Source organism: Triplophysa dalaica, chromosome 12 (genome assembly GCF_015846415.1).
Source record: "Triplophysa dalaica isolate WHDGS20190420 chromosome 12, ASM1584641v1, whole genome shotgun sequence".
NCBI classification, from domain to species: Eukaryota; Metazoa; Chordata; class Actinopteri; order Cypriniformes; family Nemacheilidae; genus Triplophysa; species Triplophysa dalaica.
In genome coordinates, this window is record NC_079553.1 from 22919724 (window position 1) to 22944915 (window position 25192).

Genomic DNA, 25192 nt, shown 5'->3' on the forward strand with positions numbered 1-25192 from the left:
TTTAATCTTACATACTTCTGTAAATATGCATTGTTTGTTAGCCAGACGGATTTGCTGGGTGCTCTGCACAGGACTAATACACTAATATTGGTAAAATAACCGCTCTTTTAGTGTATGTATGTATGATGATTTTAAAATACAGCACTATTGATTTGCGTTTAATTACTATGATGCACTTGTTTTAATGTCTGAGCCCCATACTGCAACTTAAATGGTCGCGACCAAAAATATTATTTTGCAAGTGATATTTTTGCAGACATTGCCACTGGCGACCATGCAAATGTACTCATTATTAACTGCGCCGCACGTAATAAACCTGTTTTTCCACTGAATTTTTTATCTGGAGCTCTATAACAGCAGAAGACGTCAATGAGAACGGCTTAACTGGGCACAATTAACATTTACATTTATGCATTTCTCATACGCTTTTATACAAAGTGACTTGCATTGCATTATCCTATACATTTGTTTCTAAGTATGTGCGATCCCCTGGGATCCAACCCACAATCTTGATGTTTTCAAAGCCATGCTCTTACCACTGAGCTACAGGAAAGTTAGATTAAGCTATCTTATTCTAAATTAAAATACAATGTGTTAGTTAAGCTAAGAAGCCAATGTACTAACACTTGTCTGACTCTAAGCGCAGACGCGATGACATCTTAAATATGCTAACTAAGACATCAAGAATTGATTCTGAGTCGCATCGTGAGGGAGCAAACGATTCCCACCCCTATTTTTAATTCTTCAAGAGAAGAGTCACAAGTGTGTTATTTTCTCTCCAGAAAGAATGTGAAAAATGTGTTTATTTAGTTCTTCATTTGGAAATGTTTTTAATATAAAATGAAGCATACTTCCAGCACAACAGTGCTTGTTTGATTGGACTGATGGCTCCTGGTTCATGAGTGGTCTTTATTTATTCTTGTGTAAACAAACAAATGAATGTCAGGATATAATGAGCTTTAAGACTGTTGAATATGTGTCTGAATGTTGAAGGGTCTTGTTTGAACATGTGCTTATAGACTCCTGCTGTGGCACGACTGACCCACGTTGCTTCTTAAGGTATTTGCACAGTTGAAAAGGAATGGAAAGAGTCTTCACATGCTTCACTGATGAAAGGTGTTTTTATGAGATTTTATGAGACATATGGAGTTATATGTTCAAGTTATTACACAGACAGACTCTCATATGCTGGAGAACGTCTTGGTTACGTATGTAACCTCAGTTCCCTGATGGAGGGAACGAGACGTTGTGTCGAGAACGACAGATGGGGTTCGCCCTTGAGAACCAATCAACTCTGACTACTATAGAAAAGGCCAATGAAATTTGGCGAATGCAATTTGCATGCCGGGCTCCGCCCCCGGAAATCCGGTATAAAAGGAGGCCGGCGTGCAGCATTCACTTACCTTTGTTCTGAAGAGCCTGAGACCTCTCACACTGCAGCAGAATACGATACGTGTTCGTGGCATAAGGGACACAACGTCTCGTTCCCTCCATCAGGGAACTGAGGTTACATACGTAACCAAGACGTTCCCTTTCTGTCGGTCTCTCGACGTTGTGTCGAGAACGACAGATGGGGTTGCCTATGGAAAACGCCACAACGCTGTATCGCGTCACAATCTCTAGCGAAGCGACGGTAACAAGCCTGGGCGTGTCATCTCGAAGCTTTCGTGAGACTGTAACCTTCCAGTGTGGTGGTCGGGGGGTTCCAGAGCTTTCTTGGAGAAAGATGGGTACAGCCCTGACCGGTAACTTTCACGGACGGGGCCTTAGCTCTCTATAGGCGAGAGGCCGTCCAGATCAGTTTACACCGGGTAAGCGCGACTCTTAATCAGAGAAGCGCTACAGAGGCCACCTCCTACCCGTGGGGAGGAATATGGTGGATATAGGTATGGTCTCGTCCTTGGAGGAGAACGCATGGAACGTGCGGACTGAGTAGTTAACCGCGAGGTGGAGGCCCACCTGGGGAAGCTCATGGGTTACCAGGAGTGGGAACCATTCTCATGAGGATACATCAGACGGAACAGCCCACGGAGGGGGTGTTACAGACGTCCGGTAGCACTAGGTCCGGTTAGAGCTATCTGTGATAGCTCACATGGTATCCCGGCCTAAGGGGGAAGGCTGCTCTGCCCAGCCAGCCCCCAGGGGGTGCTTGTTTGGTGATGGATGGAATGCCTATTCTTAACCAGTGTCTGGGTAAGAAGGGAGGCTGGTGAGGTACCAGTTTCTTAGCGATGTGTTCGGGTAAGAAGAAAAGGTAAATAGCACACTGACCCAACCTGTTAGAGGGTGGAAAGGTGCTTTCGCAGGCATACGCCCCCCCGGATGCCAGTCCTACATGTCGCCACGCAGGACGTGGGCTGACACCGGGTTTACGCGAAGGTTGTTAACCCTTGCGAAGGTGTTTGGGCATAGCCCAACCCGCAGCTCTACAGATGTCTGCTAGAGAGGCGCTTCTGCCAGTGTCCAGGAGGTGGCTAAACTCCGTGTGGAGTGAGCCCTCACTGCCAATGGGCATGGGAGATTCTGAGATCGGAATGCCGTCGTAACGGCGTCCACGACCCAGTGCGCCAGCCTCTGTTTGGAGACAGCCTTCCCCTTCTGCTGTCCTCCAACAGACACGGAGCTGGTCAGAGCTTCAGAGCTCTGCGTGCGGTCCAGTACGTACTGGACACAACACTAATCGGGTTGGGTCTTCCTCCCCTATGGGGAGCGCCTGCAAGTTCACCACTTGGCCCCGGAGGGAGTAGTGGGAATTTCTTGGGCACGCATCCGGGCCTGGGTCTCAAGATAACGTGAGAGTTTCCAGGGCCGAGTTTAAGGCAATCCAGGGACACGGAGGATGCTCGGTGGTCCCCTACCCTCTTGAAGGAAGTGAGCGCCGTCAGGAGGGCCGTCTTACTCTATGAGGAAGATCGGAACCTCCGAGGGGCTCTTTGGGGGGCCCTGAGGCTCCCCAGGACCACTTAGGGTCCCAAGAGGGTATGGAGCGGAGATGAGGCGGATTCCGCCCTCTCGCTGCTTAGGAACCTGGTGACCAGGTCGTGTTGCCCTAGAAACTTTCCACCGACTGAGTCGTGATGAGTGGCAATAGCGACTACATACACTTTCAGTGTGGAAGGGAGATGTTAGTCTCCAGTCTCGTGAGGAGGGGAACACAATCCTGATCAAGCACCTCAGTGGGTCTTTCTCGTTGAGAAAGACACCAGGACGAGAAGAGGCACCGTCTAGAGGCGTGTAACCGCCTAGTAGATGGGGCCCTAGCCTGGGTGATGGTCTCAGCCGTATAGGGGGAGTAGCCATCTTAGGATCTTCTCGTCCCGTCTAGAGACCAGACATGGGTGTTCCAGAGGTCTGATCTGGGATGCCAGAACGTGTCCTTCCCCTGAGAGAGCAGGTCCTCTGTCAGGGGAATGGTTCAGGGGGAGTCGCTGTCCAGAGCATCGGCTCTGAGGCCAAGTGCGGTTAGACCGGTGTGGTGTAACCAATAACACTTGGTGCTCCTGCTCCCTGACCTTGCACAGAGTCTGTACAAGAAGGCTCCTGGGGGGGGGAAGGTGTGCTTCGGCCCATCCCGCGGCCAGCTGTGCGCAAGGATATCCGTGCCGAGGGCAGGGACTATCAAGCGGGCAAATGGTGGTGTTACGGGAGGTGAACAGGTTTTACCTGGGCCTACCCGAACAGCCTCCAAATGAGCTGGACTGCACGGGGGTGGAGTCGCCACTCTCCACGAGGCATAAACTGGCGAGAAAGCACGTCGGCTGTCTAGTTCAGTTTGCCCGGGGTGTGTGGCCTGCAGGGAACGAGTCACCTGTTGACTCCACCGGAGGAGGCGTCGAGCAAGTTGTGTTTAGCTGCTGTGTGCGAACGCCACCCTGACGATCTGTATTCGCTACAGCTATAGTGCTGTCCTCGGAACAGCACGTGCATGTCTCGCACGAGAGGCCGTAGCCTGCTCAGTGCAAGTAGCATAGCCCACAACTCTTGGCAATTGATATGCCAGCGCAGGCGGGGGTTCGTCCAACACCCCACCTGCGTGCCCGTTGCAAACTACACCGCACCCCTGCAGGGAGACTTCAGTCGTCACCACGACCTGCCTCATAACCTGCTCAGAGGGACCTGAGTCCGTCGAAAAAGTCATAAAGACTAGGGGTTATGGTGCGTCGGCAGCAGGGCGGCATCACCATGCGCCTGCTGCCGGTGTGCCACGCTCTCCTCGGAACTCGACTCTGAAACCAGTGTTGGAGCGGTGTCATGTGCATCAACTCGAGGGGTATTAACCCGCGAGGACGCCATGTGTCCCAGGAGCCTCTGAATTGTTTCAGGGGGACCGCTGTCTGCCTAAAATGTTCATTTCAGACAGTTCAACACTGGTTGGGCACAACTGCGGACAGGTGTGCCGACATGGTGACAGAGCTGAGTTCCATACCGAGAAAGAGGATGCTCTGCACTGGGGAGAGCTTGCCCCTCTCTTGGTTGACCTGGAGTCCCAATCGACCTAGGTGCCGGAGCACCAGGTCCCTTTGTGTACATAACAGATCTCGCGAGTGTGCCAAGATAGGCCAGTCGCTGAGATAGTTTAGTACCCGCTCGCCTTCCTCCTCTCAGGGAGAAAGGGCGGTCAGGGACAGACCGAAAGGGAGGACTCTGTACTGATATGCCCGCCTCTCGCACGCGAACCGTGGGAACGGCCGGTGTCGAGGAGGATCGAGACATGAAAGTAAGCGTCCTTCAGGTCGATTGCCACGAACCAATCCTGACACCTCATAGATGTCAGGACGCGCCTCTGTGTGAGCACCCTGAATGGCAGCTTGTGAAGGTGCTCTGTTCAGGGTACGCAGCCTTTGGGGGCAACCCGCCGTCTTTCTTGGGAACGATGAAGTGCGGGTGGTGACCCACTGAACATCTTGGTTTTGAGGGACGAACTCGATGCCTGTTTTGCCAGAAGGGTGGTGACCTCTACCCGAAGTACGGAGGCGTCCCTGCCTCTGACAGAGGGAGAGATGATGCCCCGAAACTTGGGTGAGTCTCTGGCGAACTGGATCGAGTAACCAAGACGGACGCCCTCATTAGCCAGCGAGACAGTGTGGGCAGCTCTCGAGCTCCCAGGGACTGTGACAGGGTGACCAAGGGGACGGTCTGCTTCATCATTCCCACGGGGGGTGGTTCGTCGGCTGGCGGAGCTAACCATGTCGCGGGGAGTCCCCGGAGGGAAGGTTTTTGCTCCGCCTGCTTACCTGCCTGGCGGGACAACGGCACACACTGTCGGTTTGAGAGTGGTGACGGCTGTCGTATGTGTACGACCTCACGCCTCGCCAGGGTGTGAGGTCGGTTCGCCGAGCACAGTCCAGTGGAGTGTGCGATCGGCTGCAAGTAAACCCGGGGAGAACAGAAAACTCAGTGAGTAAGTGGGCGCCAAGCCCTAACAAGGGCCCGGCTTTGGTGACGAGGCAGGAGTCGTCCCGTACCGACCGATCAGAGCCGTGGCTGTGAAGGTTCGGGCCCGATGTTGTTCTCCCTGGGGTCTTCCCGTCAGTGTCCCTTCTCGCGAGGAGGTTGCTGACGGGGTGGAGGTTTCCCCCTCGACCTCTGCTTCCGGGGTGCCGCCTGTGGGGGCACAGGAACCGGAGCCGATGTCGAAAGGGTCCTGGGTTGCAGGGAAGCAGACGTCACGTGAGATCTCGGAGGCCTGTAGGCGGCCGAGTCGCGGCGTGAAAAAAATGTGGTTAATTGCCACTGTCTGCTTCGCCGTCAAAAAACTGCTGAGCGCAGTCCTCGACGGTGTTACCAACAACCCACCCTGCGAGATGAGTGCATCAAGAAAGCGGACTTCCTTGCTGTCACTCTTCTGCACAAGGTATAGCCGGGGGTGTCTCTCCTGGACCACTACCGTGGACATCGTCCGACCCAGGGCCCGTGCCGCCGCCTTAGTCGCCCGTAGAGCGCTGTCAGCGGTGGCACGGAGATCCTGCATTATACCCGGGTCGGCCTTACCCTCGTGGAGCCCTCTCAACGCCCTGGCCTGGCGGAACTGCAGGATGGCCAAGGCATAGAGAGAGGAGGCAGCCTGGCCCGCAACATCACAAGCTTTCGACACCAGTGATGCCGAAGTCTTACGTGCTTTGGACGGTAGGAGTGGTCGATCCCCCCCCAGGTGGTAGCCGTCCGCGGCACAGGTGCACCGCAGGCGGACGTTCCACCCGGGGGATCTCGACGCAGTCCTTGGCTGCCTCACCATCGAGGGAAGTAAGGGAGCCGGAGCTGGTTTCACTGGAACGGTCCGTGAGTGGAGCGTTCCAAGTTTTACACAGCTCCTCATGCACCTCCGGGAAAAACATGGCACCCGGGGTGGGCGCGGTTTGCACCGCGCACCGACCTCGGGAACCACGTATCCCCGGGTTAGCACGGATGACATCACTTCTGCTTCCTCCTGAACTCGACCGCTGGGGGTGGAGTTTGGATTCGGCAGAGTCGGATGCCAGTCTCCCTCCGATGCTGCGAGCGACATCTCATCTACGTCACACATCGTTTCCGAGTGTGTGTGTGAGGATCCGGATGGTATGCCACCGCCGGTTGGGGAACGTTCAGAAGAGCGGTTCGATCGGGGTGCGATCGGCCCGTGAGCACTTGGCTGGCGGGTTTACGTTCGCAGAGTTCCCCGTATCACTAACGCTGCTAACGTGGGTGGTCATCGGGGCCGTAGCCACAGATGTCACAGCCCGGGTAGCAGACGAAATGGTGGCTGGTTCCCGTAGGAAGACAGCCACCCGTGACCGCAACTTCTGAATGACAATCTGCCCGCAGTGCAGGCAGATGTGTCAACGAACGCTGCTTCAGTGTGCTGGACGCCCAGACACCTAATGCAGCGATCGTGTCCATCCCCCTCCTCGATGAGGGTGCCGCACCCAAGAGAACAGCGGGACATGCCGCGCTGGAGATTGCATTCGCCAAATTTCATTGGCCTTTTCTATAGTAGTCAGAGTTGATTGGTTCTCAAGGGCGAACCCCATCTGTCGTTCTCGACACAACGTCGAGAGACCGACAGAAAGGGAACTAGCTTAATGTTACTCACGGGAGTGTGTAGAGAAACGTCTCTCTGCATAAGGGTTTGTGTTCGATCAGGATTAAAGAAACTCTACTGTTTGCTCTTACTTCTTTCCATGAAACACAGGAAAAAATTCAGCTTTAATCCACACAAGAATTATTGCAGGTTAAAGATGGGGTAACATGCTCTTTCATGCATTCTGACTTCTTTAAACTGTTAAACATGCAGGCTTCTCACAATAAACATGGTCTTCTTGTTAAAAAAACGAGTTGGACGTATGACGTAGTATATCTGTGCTTGATACACTCCCCCAGCACTCCAACTTGTTTCGGAAAGTTTTTTAAGTCTGGATCCCTATTCTAGTTATTGGCCAAAGGAAAATAGCCCTCACAGAGGCCAACTGACGAGCGATAGGAAGACCTGCTTATCAAGATTGGCTGCGCCGTGGTCCTGCAGCTGCAGCTCATTTCTCTTGCAATAGTGAGAGAAGTTGAGCTGTGTTTGTTTGTTCACGGCATTTCAGTGTTTTATTAATGCTGGATATAACACATAAAGGTTTGTTTGTTTTGAGGTATGGTACAGTATGTCTTCAGATGACTCAAACTTTCTAGATCGGTATAATGCTTTGTTTTGGCAGCTGCTGGGATGCTTTATTCTTAGAAGTGTGACAGATGTGACTGTCCTTAAATAAGATGTGTGAAGTTTTAAATAGTTTTCAAAGCTCCACAGCAGAAGAGGGAAGTCCTCCCAGCGTTCATAAGTGTAATTGTAGTGTGTTCAGTGTGACTGGAGATGACGGGTTAACTTGGAGGCCTCTTGTGGGCATTAAGGAGGAATAGAACACATGAAGATAAGATGCAGGATGTGTTTATTCTGTCGAGGAGAAAAGCGTGCAAATGTATTTATACTGCACCCATGACCTCTGGACACTCAATCAGAACATCACCAAAGCTGATTTCATGAATCAGAATCACAAGAGCTTTATTGCCAAGTGTGTTTGCACACACAAGGAATTTTCTTTGCCGTTGGAAGCTTCCAGTACACGCATTCAACACAGACAAGGCTTAAGGCTAGTCCCAGACTGAAATGAAGGTGTGACCTGTCTTAACTGAATATAACTTGCCCAGAAATATCTTAAAATATCTCTGTGACATTGTTTTGTCTCAAGATGCACATCAGTAATATATTCTTCTAAGGCATTTTTTATAAAAGCGATTTTTTTTTTTATATTTTAAGGCATAGTCCTGGCCTAAGCTAAGCCGTGTCTGTGAAACCGGGCCATTATATTTATAATTGATGTCAGTTTCACATTCCACACTTTATTTTGCAAACACTCTGTACATAACCTTGAGTTTAAGTCTAAAGAGATTTTAAATGTTTATTCTTCTCTTAGCTGACTGGTTGTCAGAAGAATCAATTTTAAAATAAATGCAGACAGACAAAATCTGACACTCCTGAAGAAGGGTATTAAATGTGATGTTCATTACTGAATAATGTGAAGATTATAAAAAAGTTTGTGTGTGTATGTTTATATCTTTCCTGTAGCTCAGTGGTAAGAGGATTGCGTTAACAACGCAATGTTGTGGGTTCGATCCCAGGGGATTGCAAATACCTATGTAAAATGTATAGGATAAAACAATGTAAATCGCTTTGGATAAAAGCGTCTGCCAAATGCCTAAAAATAAAAATAAAAAAAATATCCCGGTGGAGAAGAATGTTTTTTTATTTGAAAATGAAAATGTCTATGATCTAAGGCTAAAACACACTAAGAGAGATTTGCTCAGATTTTGTCCAGATTTTCAGTCTGGACTTGTTGCAGAATTTGATCACTTTGATCACGTCTAGTTTAGTCTGTGTCTAGTTTAAAAAATCTGTTCAGATTTTATATCTTGTAGTGTATTGAGGCCAATAGGTTTAGAGATGGAGTTAGGGGTAGGGCATTGAATATACAGTTTGTAAAGTATCAAAATCATTACACCTATAGACCGTCTACATGGAGATCATAACCAGACGTGTGTGTGTGGTCTTGTTTTTATATCCCGATGGGGACTTAAACCTGAATGTACACAAACTCATAGGGCCTCATGTCACCGTGCGTGTGTGTGTCCTGCTGAGATCTTTTCTTATCAGTGTTATATTTGCATGTCTATTATTGACTCAAAGGGAACTGGACGAAATTTGCAGAAATGAAATGTCTCTTTGAATATATTGGTCACGGGGAAGAAGATCTTCTCTTCTGCTCATGATTTGTTGCAAAACTTGTATTTTTATGAAACTCTCTTCCTTATCTATAATTAGAGCTGCACGATTAATCGTTAAAAGATCCTGATCTCGATTCGAACACCCACACAATCTCATTAATGTAAATCAACGATTCTCGTGCGTCTATTAACTTACACCACGGACTAAAATCATAACGCTTCAATATTTGCTGTTGCTGCCGCAGAAGTTAAAATTATTATTATAAGGGATGTAATGACATCACAAACAGTCTTTTAAAAACACACACTATCATTATTTCTGTGTCAAATGATAACAGAAGTAACGTTACTGGGATTAAAGCAGAGAGTTACCAACTCACACGCATATGACGTGTTAACAAGCTCCTACACAGCCCATATTAATCTCACACCAAATAACAGACCAACATATAAAGTAAATACAGCCTGACAACAAAAGTGTTCTAATGAGTGTCAGGATTGTGATACATTGTTCTGATTATGCTTCACATCTTAACTGGACATGTTTGAAGCAAAACTAACGCTTGTAGTTTGTAGCGCGGACAAATCTGAGTGAGCGCTTATATTATGGTAAAACACGTCATCAAAGCGCCTATTACTCTATTAACGCTAATAGAGAAGCTGCGCTATTAGAGCTTTTCGTCAAATTGCCCATAATTCATGTTTTCATGTTATTTTAATTCAAGCGATCTGTAGATATCAGGCAAATGTATAACATAAAAAGTGTCACCTTATGAAATTGTTTTACTGAGAAATATTTCCCATACAAGTTACTTCAATACATTTATAGTTTTAAGGGAGTTAAACTTTTGCATTTAAAGTAAAAAAATGAAATAACCCTTTAATTTACTTCTGGAATTTGTGGTTAAACATTTCTCACCATAGTTACTGTAGGTTAATCATGAAACATGTAATAATTTTGAAGCAAAGTCCTACATATTACATACCTAAATAAACTTTTTTTTGGCAGAACCTCTAGTAATTTATGTATTACTTTTAGTCATCATTCAGAATCGTAACAGAATCGCAATCTCTATTTGAAACAAAAGAATCGGGATCCTAAATTTATCCAGAATCGTGCAGCTCTATCTATAATACATTAATGCATCATTTATTGAACATGTATGTTTTTGCACAAGTAAGGTGTGTTTCACACGCCACACAAACCAGCAGACAGGTTTGGTGTGTTCCAGTGTTAAAGTCACATTGGCAGTTGAAGGGCACTTATTGTGTGCTGAAATCCATTAGGCAGAGAGATTACAGCGCACAATCCAGATTAAACTCTTTTATTGGCACACATGATCTCTCTAACACCGTTCATTCAGAGTCAATTTGAGCTCGACGAGACTTCTGTCGTCATGTTTCATTTCTCCCACCATCAGTGCTCTGAGCTTACAAAACATCTACTGTTCATTTGATTGTTTCATTTAAAGTCTTATGAACAGCCAAGGTTTAGATGACATTTGGCCTCATTTGTGAACCTGGACAACAAAACAGTCTTATGGGTCAATTTTTAGAAATTGAGATTTTAACATAATCTGAAAGCTGAATAAATAAGATTTCTATTGATGTTGTTAGAATAGGCCAATGTCTGGCTGAGATACAACCGTTTAAAACTCAGAAATCTGAGAGTGCCCAAAAAACTAAATATTGAGAAAATTGCCTTTGAAGTTGTTAATCAGGGGCACTGTAGCAGGACATCAACTCACAATAAAGAGTTTTCACATATTTAAGGTAGGAAATTCACAAAATATCTTCATGTAACATGATCTTTACTTCATATCCTAATGATTTTTGGCATAAAAGAAAATTCGCTAATTTTGACCAATACAATCATTTTTTTCTTTTACTAAAAATGTTCCTGTGCTACTTACACATGTTTTTTTGATCAACGGTCACATTAAGCCTCTGGAAATGTGTTTTTGCTAAACAAGATGTGTTTTCAAGGTGTGACAGCCGGAGTGGCATTATAGATATTGGCATCATGTCACTGTTCTACAGTAGAATCTGTGTGAGTTTGGGTTCTAGAGACCAGCAGAACACTCCAAAGCCCTTTTCACACTGAAATCCCGTAATACACGGATAATTGTTCCGGAATTTGTTACGGGATTGTTTGATTTTTGTCAATTCACACTGACATTGATTTTCTGGAATCTGTACGTGTCACACACATCCTGTAAAGATTCCGTAAAGACATGATCTTGACATGACGTATAATCTGCTCTACTCTTTTATACTCTCAGTACATTCTGTGCTCCACATTACAGTGGAAATTACAGGTGGAGCCCGTGGTATTGTTGTCACCTGGTTTGCGCACTCGTCATTTTGTCTGTGATTTAATTTTAGCCCGGTTACGTCAGACAAAGACACGCACAAACACATAGAGCTGCTCTGCAGATGAGTTCTCCTCCCTTCTAACACCGTCTGCTTCCAAACACCTAGATCTCATCCAGAGAGGACGTGCTGATTAAATCTTTAATAAAGAGACTGCTGCCTTTACTCTCATGAGATCCAGATTATCACACGTTACCATCCGCACACAGTCATGATGTGAATAGCCACAAAGTTCTCTCTATCTCTAGCCGGGTTTCCATCCAAAGTTGCGAATTTAGCATATGTGCAAAATTGGAATATCTCATATAATATTTGCAAATAAGCACAGTTTCCATCTAACTAGTCTACCGTCACATCCTAATAACTAACTGACTCATCCAAACACATTGTTTTCGATAAGCACATTGGTTTCCCCCGGGGCCATTCGCGAAGCCCCTCCAGTCACTGTTGGTCCGGTCACGACCGCATTAGGGCGAGAGAACCACGTCGCATGTTTACAAACCATACACACAGTTTTCTGAAGTGAAGATACTCAAGACAAACGCATCGCTATTTCTCTAAGTCAATGTTACTTTTCACAGGACAATCCTGTCGCATGTTTACAAGCCACAGATATTGCTTTCTGATATTGAACGGACAAACGTGTCACGGTGACATTTTATCTACCTTTAAGCAGCCACAAGTCCCTAAGATCTTACTTAAAAAATACTGGTACTTACAATGTCTTTACTTGCAGCTTCGCCTCATTCAGTGTGGATGATTTCCATTGAAAACTTAATAAATCCATTGCTCTCTTGACTTTCGTGAGGATGGGAACATTGTTCTGTGTTGGTCTGTGCAGCTAACAACACAACAGTTCGTAAGCTTTGATACTTTTGTCATGGTGTTGGAACTTCACACATGTGAAAACAACAATGGCGGCGGCGCAATGGGTGGACACGTTCAGAACAAGGGGCGGATATATAATAATAAGAACGACTTTTTACATCATTCAGAGAGCGATTTTTGAAGCGCTCGTTTTCTTACAGGCTTGCAGAGATAGGCTCCGATAAAAAAAGTGAATTATTTGTCTTTTTCACGTTTTCTGAGTTGGCAGATGCACAAGAAGACCTGATTTTAACATTTAAACATGGAAAAAGTCTGTTTTTCATTAAATTCCCCTTTAAATAAAGAAAACAATATAATATACTACAGTTAATTCAAGCGGGTTTGTCATCATAGTTCATTTAAGTTGTAGACCTTTTTAGTTCATGTTTGACAGTAGCTTTACTCAAATGATGTGGTGAAATGCTCATGAAACAAACTCTTAGAGAAGCTCTGGAGTGATGACTGATGTGTTCCCATCCCCATATAGTGAGCTGCTATGAACAGAAGTGTCATTTGAAGTATATAAAACCGTTTGAATCATTCATTCAGATAAACGTAAAACAGACAGATTACATATTTAAACCACATCTGAATCACTACTTATGTTATTCAAAGCACAAATTGATTTTTATTAGCTGTTGAGTGCTATTTTCTGATTAAGAAGTTCTAACTTTGCAAGATTCCGTCTCTTTCTGCGTTATACATCAAATTCTATTTTAAAGCTTGACTCATCCGCAGAAGAATCAGACTGTTGCCGTGGGAAATCCTGTTGCATGTTGGCGAGCTTGTGGGTGTCACTGAGTTTGGCAGCGCATGCAGACGGTAAAGTGTCCGTCTGTGAGATGATCTGACAATACCGTCTCTGTTCTCTGTCTGTCAGCCATCAGAACATAGTCCAAGTTGATAGAATCGACTGTTCAAATACTTTCATACAAATATTTAAAGGGATATTTCTCTACCAAATCAAAATTTCCCCATGTTTTACTCACCCTCAAGGTGTCTTTATGGTTTTCTTCCGGAAGAATAATCCAGTCGGAGTTATAATACCACGTATCATTTTGCTTCGAAGCGGTAGAATGGGAGTGAACGGGTGTGGATTTTTTGAAGCTCCAAAAAGTGCATCCATCGATCAAAGAACTGCTGAACACGGCTCAGTGGTCTTAACAAAGGTCTTCTGAAGCGAATCCATGCGTTTGTTTTAAAGATATATCCATATTGACAGCGCTATTAACCTTGATGTCTAGTTTACGTCATCTCTCGAATGCGCGTGAACCAGAGACTTGTTCTTTCGGAAGATGACCCAGGCAGCATTTTTAGTTTTTTGGCCACGCACGTTCGTGATAATAGTTTTGATATTTACAGACCGATGCATTTACACGTGTGCGTATTCTAGAAGAGTAAGTTGATGTGGTGGCTGCTGATTGGCATCATTAACCTGAAGGCGGGACTTTTCAGCCACTGCGGTTTCTGCAGTTCAAACTAACTTCCACATGACCTGCACGACCTGTGATGGTGTAGCATCAAATTCAATTTAAAACATTTCTAAAATTGTTCTGACAATATCAAACCTGATCTGAGAGTAAGATGAGGGGTTTTGTGGTTTCAGACACCCTATACATTGTGATAGAGAAGATTCATTTCTCTTTATCTTGGAACAAAATCAAGACCGAGGAGTAACAACTGAAACCAGAGCAAATGCACTGTGAAATCAAAGTTTGGTTATGTTTATAATGTCATTTTGATTCTTCTCTTGCGTGTTAGAGATGTTTAGTGTAGGTCACATGAACAGCTGTGACTCTCCAATCCTCCTGTTTATAGAACAAGATTACAGCACCCGCATGAATGCGTCTGCATGAACAAATAACCAAAGTCAAGCCCATAAATAACAACTGTAACTATAGCGACCGTGACCATGTCTATCTAAATAACATTGACATCCTTTTATTTAATACGCCCAGTTTAAAAGCACTTTGACTGTGTGTGTTTTCTCTTAACACAACTTGTTTTCTGTGACAATAACTCCTCATTATTTCTGTAGTGGTTTCATCTTCTCACATGTAAGTAATCTGGATTATGAAACGAGTGTTGTATCAATTAGGACTGAGTGTTTTGTTGAATATTTTATTTGGTGGTAATTTTGCTCTACATCTTACTTGCCTCTTTCTCTGCAGATGTCTTACATGAGAATGTTCCTGTAAACCTGAGGGAACGGCATTTTTCAAGTCATATTTATTTATATAGCGCTTTAAACGATACGGGTTGTTTCCAAGCAGCTTTATGTCATGTTCATGAATTATTGAGAGTGCCTGAAGGAAATTACATCAATAAAAATAGAGTTGTTAAAACAACTGATTTTGTGATACGTTTAAAACCGCTTGTGTTAAAAGCAAGAGGCAATCTTCCGGTCTCTCTCGTGAAACCAACACGGAAGTGACTAAACTGCATCAACTGGCCGCTAGAGACTGACTCCATAACATAAAAGAATCTCATTTAGCCCCATGTTAAAATGGCAAACTTTACACCACATGAAAACATGTTTACAGGCTGGTACTAAACATTATTTTGGTCTATATTGGTTGCTTTGCACTTTACGACAACTGTGAGGGGGTTGAACTCATCCGTTTAGATTATATTCAGCCTTATAATTCTGCAAATTATATGCATGGCCACTTAAGTGACAAGTGGTTTCAGCAACCAGGCGTCTCAGCTCCAACCGCGTCCTGCCCCTTTGCCCAATTTCGATTATCTGGGAGTGACGCGCTGCTAAGATGGCGACGGCCGGCTCCGCCTACTTTATTCTTCACATATTTTATACAGTATATGTTTAAAAGTAACAAAATCTAAATTGCCTCTAAATATCAGTAAAAAAAGCAGGAGAAGCCACTGAATATAATTATATTCATATATACACAATAAATGCGCTGCTTTTGTGGATTCCTGCTGTTTGGGAAACACAGTCGTGACAGTTCTAAGAGGTGATAACAGAAAACTCTTCAGGACTTTGCTCAGGCATTTAAGAATGACTGTTACAACATTTCTGATGCTGTGTATCAAGATCAGTTCTCTGGTTACTCAGGGGACTATGGAGGAATATATCCGGCAAATGCGTTTCCATCTCACATTATTGTGTCATGGTTCCGCCTCACCATGTCAGGTATTTCTTGGTCTTGAGGCGGAATCAGACAGGATCCCTTGTTTTATGTTGGAGAGAGACTATTTTGGCACCTAATTGTTGCCATACTCTCTCTCCGGTCTTGTCATTGTTCCTGCCCTCCTGTTTCCTAGTTTGTGTTAATAAGTTTATCCTTTGCACCTGTCCCCACTTGATTTGGTTCCCTTTATATTGACCTCGTGTCTCTTGTCTTGTGCTGGTTCATTGTTTTGTGTCATTGTGGTGAGTTGCTGTGTCGTGTGTAGTTTAGTTGATTGTAGTTTAAATGTCAAGTCTTGTTCTTAGTTAGTTTAGTCTAGTCAGTCCATGTTCCTGTTATGTTTTGTTCTGTTACCCCCTTGTGGGTGTTTGTTTTGTATTTATTATTTATTAAAGTCTTGTTAACCCCTTACCCTGTCTGCATTTGGGTCCTCTGTCCCTCACCACCCACGTTCATGACATTATTGGCTTTAACACTTTTTCTCAAAAATGAAAAACCACCTCAAGCGAGCGTAAACAAACCAGAGTGATGGAAAGCAGCTTATTGTCAAAGTGTAAAAAGAGAAGTGTACATTGGTGAAAAGGATGTGTTATTTATTAACACATTGTTTGTGTCATGCTATTTAACACACTAAGTGATATTTTAACACATTTTGTGTTGATTTTCAGTGAAATAAACAAAGGTTGAAAAAAAGAAGTTGTTGATGTTTTCTGTTTTCAGACTGTAGTATAAACGTTGGACACTTGATACTGTCATTGGTCATGTTTTATGCAGTAAACAATAATTTCCATATTTAGCTTGAATCAGTTCAAATGTGGATTCATTTCAATTCTGGTTTTGTTCTCATCCATCAGTGTTTGTAGAGATCAATATTATCACAGAAAATTAAACATCTGTTGAACCCCTGAAGACAGCCGGTGATGTACAATGAGAGAAATCTTTTCTTTAGAGCTCAAAGAGTCTGAATTGTGTTGATCCGCATACATGCTTGGGCAACTTATAACACATCATCATATAGCGAAAGTAGATTCGGACATGGCCTAAGTGCACGTGTGCTGCACGCTTTAGATCATGCGCTAAGATCGTTAAAATAGGGCCCTGATTGTTTATAATTCTAATTATTTGAAATGTTATTATAGCAAACATGATAGAACTGCTGAAATGAATAGAGTGTTTTATTTATGATTTCTCATGTTATACTCGAGTGTCAGTGATTTTAAGCTGAACGTCTGAAAGCGTTCGATCTGGTGACTGTGGATGGTTTGCGTTTAACATCAGTTCTCTGTAAAGCCTCTTATGATTCATTCAGAACAAATCATTCTGGGCTTTACTCTGAATGATGAGCTTCAAGACGACGGCCTCTCAGTCCCGGCACAGATTTATGACCCCTGCCAAAACATCCTCTGCTGTGATTGGACTAAATTCTGCATGACAGAAAGAGAAATGTAAATGTTGTTACGATTCTTAGAGGCTTTTTAAAGTAATTGATTTTGGTAGAGTGCACGCATAATACATGTACAGTAGTAGAGGAACACTTAAAGGGGCAGTTCACTTTGTTTTTAAATAAAATCATAATTTATTCATCCTCATGTCATGTCAAACCTGTATGAGTTTCTGTCTTCTTCAGAATACAACAGAAGATATTTGGAAGAATGTTGAAAATCAAACAACACTTGACTTCCACCTTATGAACAAAAAATCACAGAGACATTTCTCAAAATATCTTCTGTTGTGTAACACCTAAGAAAGAGACATACAGATTTACAACCACATGCTAAAGAATTAATAATGACAGAATTTAGATTTGTTGGTGAACTATCCCTTTAAATATATTGTTGTACTGGCTGATATTCTATGAAGTTATTAAATATTCATTCAGCAAAACTTTGTCCCTGCAGTTAATGTGTTGCCCAATCGTGTTTCACAATCTGTTGTGTAATTGTTGCCGTTTATTTTGCTCTCGCATGAAAACAGATGTTCAAACTAAATAAACATCACAGTAGAGGTTTGATTCTGCTCGATGTTGGAGCGACACCTTCAGCCTGCTGGATCAGTCTTTAGTGAATCTTCATGTTTTCATGAGAATAGATGCGTCTTCTCAATAAAAGAATGAATGAAAAGGTTAATTTGTTTTTGTGGTTCTTGTCCTCTGAGATATGAGATAAAGGGTCTTTTTCATCTGTATGTTTCTGCTGAACGTTTCTTTCCTGTGGCTCAGTGGTTAGAGGATGGCGCCGCTAGCAACACCAAGGTCATGGGTTCTATCCCAGGGGATTACATATAGTCAGAAACAAATGTACAATACAATCTAAGTCATTATTAATTTAATAACATTTGTGATGTCATTTCACTGTCTGGCGGTTCTGGCGATATATATATCAATTTCAGGAAGGGAGTCCGATTCTGAAATTGATTCTCAGTTTTATGCACAGCTCTTCCGTGGTAAATCACAAAATGAAAGTAAATCACGACGAGATTCATTTATAACTTGCATTTGAAAAAGCAACACTCGTCTATCACTATGAATATACTTTATTATCATGAGAATACCTTAAAATGTTTTAAGCGCAGCAATAGAATATGACCACTGGCATTTCCTGGAACTAATCTTTCTTCTTCTGTGTCCCATATTCAGAGTTTCTGCGCAAGAGCGCCCTCTGGCTTTAAATCCTGCGGCATTTAACCGTAATTCATTGAGGAAACTAAGCATAACAATTGCACGATATATCGCCCAGACCTGTGGACTTTCTCTTTTTTCATCAGTGTTCTGTGTGTTATGAGTTTTGTATGTGAGACAGATGATTGTTGATGACGTGTTCATCGTCCGTGTGGCTGGAGCAGCTGAGTTTGTTTCTTGTCTGTGGCACTTAATCCACGTCTCTGTCTGTAAAAGTTTGTCACGAGACCATCATGGGTCGATGACGCGCTCCATCTCTTTCGGTGTCCAGCTGCTGGTGAATCACATCAGTGTGTCTGCTGTACAGAGAGACGGCACAGCTGTAATAGAATAGTCTACATTCATTACAATATGACAGATTCACTGAATCTGTGCGAGACAAACTCAACTACTGATCTTAAGGTTTACGGTCAAATGTGGAGAATCACATGACTCGTTTGTCAGTTTTGATATGAATGCTTGACATAGACGAAGGGACAAATTGTATTTGTTAAGTTCATTTCTTTCATAACAAAAATAACTAAATGTTTATATAAAAATGAAATGTGTTTATAACTTATGTGTGTATAAATGTGTCTATTAACTGCTTTGTTACAGCAACTGATTTCTCACCATTGTATCATCAGGGAATAAAAAACTATAATAAAAGTGCAAATGAACATGCAATGCCCATTTAATGGTGCACAATAAAGAATGTAATCCTTGTTTAAAGACACATGAGAAAACAGTTTAGATATCAGAAGCCTTCATGGTAATACAAATGTGTAAAATATTTATTAATAAACCATTTAAGTGTCCTATCTTAAGTGACTTTTTACATTTGTGTGTTTCGTTGTATGTTGCATGGTGCCTGCATGCGTGTTTATGATATCAGACCACACACACACACACACACACACACAGAGTAACTCTTCTGTGATGTAAACAAACACTTTCAGCTCTGAGCATCTTTTACAGCATGAGTCAGTGTAAAACACCGCAGTACATGAGCAGTAATGAATGATGTGTGTTTACACAGCTGCCTCTGTGATGACCACTACAATACAGACTAATGTACCACACACACACACACACACAGCAGAACTGTTCTGAATATTTGAACATCACAGCTGATGACATCATCTGTGACATCATTCCCAGTGACTCTTCACAAACACCATCACTTAATATCATTCAGCATGAGTAAATGCATCACATACAGTAGCTCAATGCTTTTCAAAAGTTGGTCAAGTTCCTGGCAATAGATATAAAATAAATGATTTCTATTGTTGACATTGTTCAACCAGGGTTTTGCAATGTGCACGTAGCCCTACCATCTTGTTAAGTGGCTAAACAAAACACTTTTATTAGTAGGTAAAAATTTGATGTAAATGACAACTAATAAACATTATTTATCATTTTTATCTAACTTTTCAGCCCAACTTACTAAATAATCAAAGCTCCTTCACACCATATGTTCCCTTGTGGTTCACTGTGCTTACATTCATAAACGAATGGGTTCAAATGAGACATTTGTTTGCGAGTCGTTCTGATCGCAATGTGCGTTCATACAACAGCCGGGAAACACAGCTATTACAGCTCCTAATATAGCTGCTCTTCAACTCTTCAAAGCCTCACTTCAATACAGGGAGGCTGTACAGATAACCAAACAGCGCCTCCTTTGTGGCGTAATGCTGCAACTGCAGTTACAAATAACAGTCTGTTTAAAGTCCCAGTGGAAGTAAAAAGGACAATTCTTTTGTGCGGCGTTTATAGTAAATAGCTTATCAATGTGGGTCATTGTCTTTCTAAACTTCATGTACTCTCATCAGCTAAAATCTGAAAATGCACTTCCGCCTTGAAATGACGATACATCTCAATTGACGTAAATTAGACAACTGGGCGGAGCATCCGTTAACTCCTCCCCTTCAACTGTCAATCTGCTGCCAGTTTCATTTCAAGATCAATGCAACAGCTGGTTTTACACATCCAATCAAATCGCAGTGAAAAACACAAGCCACACCCACTAATTTTCTCTTTGAAAATCCCTTTTCACTCAGAAATGTGTGAGAATACGGAAGTAAAAACGGTCGGCACTTCTGGTTAATGGGGACTTCAATGCACGCCGTATTTTTTGTGAAGACACTCGACAAAATTTGACTATTGTATTTTGCCAATGGTGACAGTTCAAAATTGAGGAAGAGTTATTTTTCGTGTTCTTTTTACACAATTTGCGTGCCTTAAACGCCAGAACTGTGGAGACACCTTAATGTCCTTTCAGATTCTTTTGAGAACTACATTTTTAAAGCCCTTCATGGCTCAGTCCTGGAGATACGAGGATCTAAATATGGCATCATGGGTAGCTGTAAAAATGTACACTTTCAGACATCTTAAAACAAATCAGGGTCATTTTGCAAAAATCTGGTACTTCATTTATTTTAAAGGAGAATGTCTGAAGAACAAACAGTATTGAGGTTAGAATTTTTTCTATCTATCAAAATAACTGCCTCGAACAAAACCATTTCAGGGTCTTTTTGGCAGTGAGTTACTGAAAAAAAGTCCTCCTCTTGTTTTCTAATATGATATCCATATAAGATTCTACATTTGTTTGAGGTTCAGCAAAATTTGGATAAAGGGTCGTGGTTAATAAGGGCCCGAGCACAGACTGATCCATTGATCCGTCTGTTATCAATCTTCAAAATAAATCACGTTTTTGAGAGCCTAAACATGCTCGAAAACTCATGAAAGTTTGCACATGGTTCAGAGGTGGTGAAACTAGACGTCAGATATGCATCTCAGAATAATAAAGTGTCGCTAAATGGCTCTATAGTGCCACCTACAAAATGTCAATAAAGCATCCCTCACACGCTGTTTTTGCTTTGTTTTTAGGTTTCAAGTGCCCTGTCTGCTCCAAGTTTATCTCCACAGATGAGATGGACCTTCATCTGGTCATGTGTTTGACCAAACCCAGAGTGACATACAACGGTGAGTAAATACAGTACAACATACACAGAAGAATAACACTGGAAGTGCCTCTCAGACCTGGCAACCGTCTCTGTGCTCTGTCAGCAGAAATGAGACAGACAGCCGAGTGATCTGTTGAAGGATTTTGTGTGTCCGGCATTAAAGTTCAACCACCTCATGTGTAATTGCTCACAGGTTTTGTTAAACAGACACTGAAGAATCACACATGATGAGGTCATAACTGCTGAGGTCAATCCTGTAAAATCACCGCTGCTCTCCTCCTGTACAGTGACACGACTACAACATATAAATCATTCCATCAGCTGTCTCTCTGTCCTGTCTGTCCACACATGTCTGTCAGTATGTTCTCAGATCATGTGTTAATTCATATCTAGGGTTTAAAGGAAAAGTTCATCTCTCTTTTTTTTTTACTCACCCACATAACTTTCATCATGTTTTAAGACCTCCGGGGATCATTGGAGCACAAATAACGATATTTTAAGTGATAAACGAGAGATTTCCAGGCCTCATAGACATCATGGTTATAGTTGTTGTCAAGGACTAAAGATATTGTTCCATCTGCCCATAGTTGCTCAATTGAATTTTTTTTAAGGGACGAGAAGGCGTCATCGACTTGAATCGATATATTCTCCTCCGTCTTGTCAGTCTTGTGCTAATTTCTTCAGAGTGATGCAATTGCAAAGACAACATAATGTGAATCTTTCACATACTGTATGACGCAGAATGTGCTGTGCTATGAAACCAATTCATTTCATTTAGGGATGCACTGATATGTACATTTTGGATATATTGGTATCTAAATATTTATATAAAATTCCCTAAGACTGAAACAAAAGGCAAAAAGCGGACAACTGCTTTATTTGAAAACATTCATTCCTAAAAACATTGTAACCCTTTGTTCAATTTTACTCCCCTGAAAATCATGTACCAAGCCTACTTTACACTAGTTAAAGATTCTTTAACCTTCAAAGTTTCCTGGTATGTTTAATAAACAAATTATAGATGTTCTTCCAGAAAACAAAATCAATTCCCACATGTCTAACAGGTCTCAAGACAGAAATCATTCAGACAGCAGTCTTTGTTCCTATAATTTACACATTGAATTTATAAATATACACATAATAAAATCTACACACTGTATCTACATCAGCAAAGTGAATGATCACGACAGAAATACAGTACTGAACTGTATTTTAACTGAGAGCAGCGTGCAGATGTAGTAGTTTGACGAGAGGAAATGATTTAAGATTAATCTGCTTTAATATATCGACATACATTATATTATCGGCCGAAATCAATATCATTAAAAATGACCATATATCATGGATCCCTAATTTCAATGGCTTGCGCCACGCAAGGGTGATTTGTTGCAGCGGAGCTTTCAAAATAGTTAAACTTTTGCCGCCACGTTCTGTGACGATTACCTGCGCAGCCAATTGAATCAAAGCATCCAAGTGTGGAAAACAAAATGGATGAACAGCTACTGTGTGTGTGTGTGTGTGTGGGGGGGAATTTTCACAACTGCACAACACAAATTTGCGCTTGAATAGGAACATCAGATTCAAGAACCAGAAAGATCTGTTGTGTAATTGTGTATATTACAGCTGTGCTGCAGGTGAAATCAGTTCATTTAGACGTGTGATGTCATCATCAGACTCTTAAAAGTGTGTTTGTTCACACAGATACATCTACACATGTTTTCTCTGTGAACACCTGAGGCTTGGACCCTACAGCTGTCTCTCTTATGTCACAGTAACAGTAGTGTAGCAGGAGTTTGTCTTCTCTTCTTCGTGTGTTTGGTCCATGAGCTGCGTGTTTTGATGTTGGAGAGCGCACCGGTCCTGCAGCAGATCACAACGGTCTGTTCAGCATGTTAACACTCTAGCCGTGTGACAGAAGATCGCTGGAGCGTGCCAACTTCTTCACAGAGATTCTGAATCGATAAGTGTCTGCTGTGAGTTATCACGAGCATGACGCTCTGCTCAACTTTAATTAGCTCTTTAGCTGACCGGGCCACTCCAAACCGCACTTGTTCTCTTCTTGTCACATCCAGATGATCATCGGCACGCTGCAATGCGTCACGTTGTGGTACGATCGGCCGCGCTGTGCAATTTCATCAAAACTGACAACCGTCAGAACCGCCGGCCGGAGACTGAAACTCTGAGGATGAACATATGATTTAGATGTTCAGTGATTATGATAATTAACATGTTGCTTATGACAAACCGTGTTGAGCATCAACCTACGTTGTTTTTAAAGCCACTATAAGAGAATGATTTCATGATTCTGAGTCTGCTGGTGTTCATGTTCTCTCTGGGTTTGGTCTGTTTTGCTCACTATGTGCCGTTGCATTTAAGCAAGTTTAAATGAATCAAGCAGATTTCTCTGCCTGAACAGCACAGAAAATTAAAGATTCAATTTAAATGTAATTCTATAGCGCTTTTCACAGTTTTTCGTTGTTGCAAAGCAGCTGAACCGTAAATACATAGAGCCAAAACGAAAAATATGAAATTTAACATCAGAGTCTATCGTTTCTTCATGTTTAACTTATCCGTTTATCCGTTTTCTGTCTTTTTTCATGAATAACTACATTACTGTGTATCATCAACCGTAAGAACAAAAACAACAGTTGCCAAAGGCCATGCTGTTACCTTGGTAACCAGACGGTGTAATCCTCAGTCCGGGGGTCTGTCACGGGGCGTATGGCCGTTCTCCAGCTGTGTCATGCATGTTAATTCCTGTAAACCCCACGTCAATATAATCTATAGACGGTTTCATATTAACTACATAAACAAACGTTACAGCACATGCGCACTTTTATGTCCCCGACTGAACGTCCGGAACACATTCACTAACAATCAGTGTTGGGTGGAACTAGTTACTAAGTAATTAGTTTCTGTAATTTAATTACTTTCCTTTTAAAATTAAAGTAAGGGATAATTCTTATTTTTTTGTAATTGAATTACAGTAACTTGTGATGTAATTAAACTAAATACTTTCTTATGTATAGAAAAGTGGAATTGACGTTAAAATTTAAAGTCTAACTTTAAAATGCATGCTTTAATGTATCCTCACATTTATAATACTTAAGTCAGTTAATAAGAATATTTTATGTAGTTATATACTGTTTTATTTATTTGAATGAATTAAGGGTCGTTTCATGTCCATCCCTGAATCACTGAACTAATCAAGGTTGATTTGATATAGAAAGTTTATAGTAATAAGTAATTTATCCTTTTTACAGCGATCTAATTACAGTATTGAAAATGTCATAAGTAACTAGTAATTCATTACGTTTTCAGAGTAATTTACCCAATACCACAAACACATGAGCGCATGTAGATTATTTCTGATAACAAGCAAAAGAAACTGAGAAGAAGTGTTACCTAGCTAAACTTGTCTCTCCAATATTATGAATGTAGACTGCGACACCAAGCTCAACCACTAGATGTCAGTGTAGCATACGCTTTCTTTAAATACAACCGAACCCATTCAACAAATTGCTTATTTAATACCAGAAAATGTAATATAAATGACTATTAACATACATTAAATTAAATATAAATAGTTATATTATAAGACACTATAACCAAGCTCAAAGCAGAAGTTAAGTGGGGGTCAGGCGTGTGCGTGTCAGATGAAACACCCTATAGATCTTGTCACAATATCATCAGGTGAAATGATTGAAACGGTCTGTCTGAAGCTCTGCTGAGGTTAACGCAGGGCAACGGAATCATGAGCCTAATCTTTTGTTTAACTGTTGGCAATAGCGTTACCATGACAACACCCTGATAACTTCCTGTTCCCTTAACCCACCCGTCTCCACTGAGATGTGGTCCTGTTGCAGCTTTAGTACAGATACAGACATGTTTGTGATTGTGCCATTTTGACCAAATTAGATTCAAAAGCTTTTATA

General features: G+C 42.4%; 1 protein-coding gene across 1 annotated transcript in view; it reads left to right on the plus strand.

The window, feature by feature from the left end:
- The window catches only part of znrf2b (zinc and ring finger 2b), a 38550-nt gene that overhangs the window by 7115 nt on the left and 6243 nt on the right, over positions 1-25192 (plus strand). Inside the window, exon 2 of the mRNA XM_056762255.1 lies at positions 21181-21276. Within this exon, the coding sequence (XP_056618233.1) occupies positions 21181-21276 (96 nt within the window). The remainder of the gene's footprint in view (positions 1-21180; positions 21277-25192) is intronic.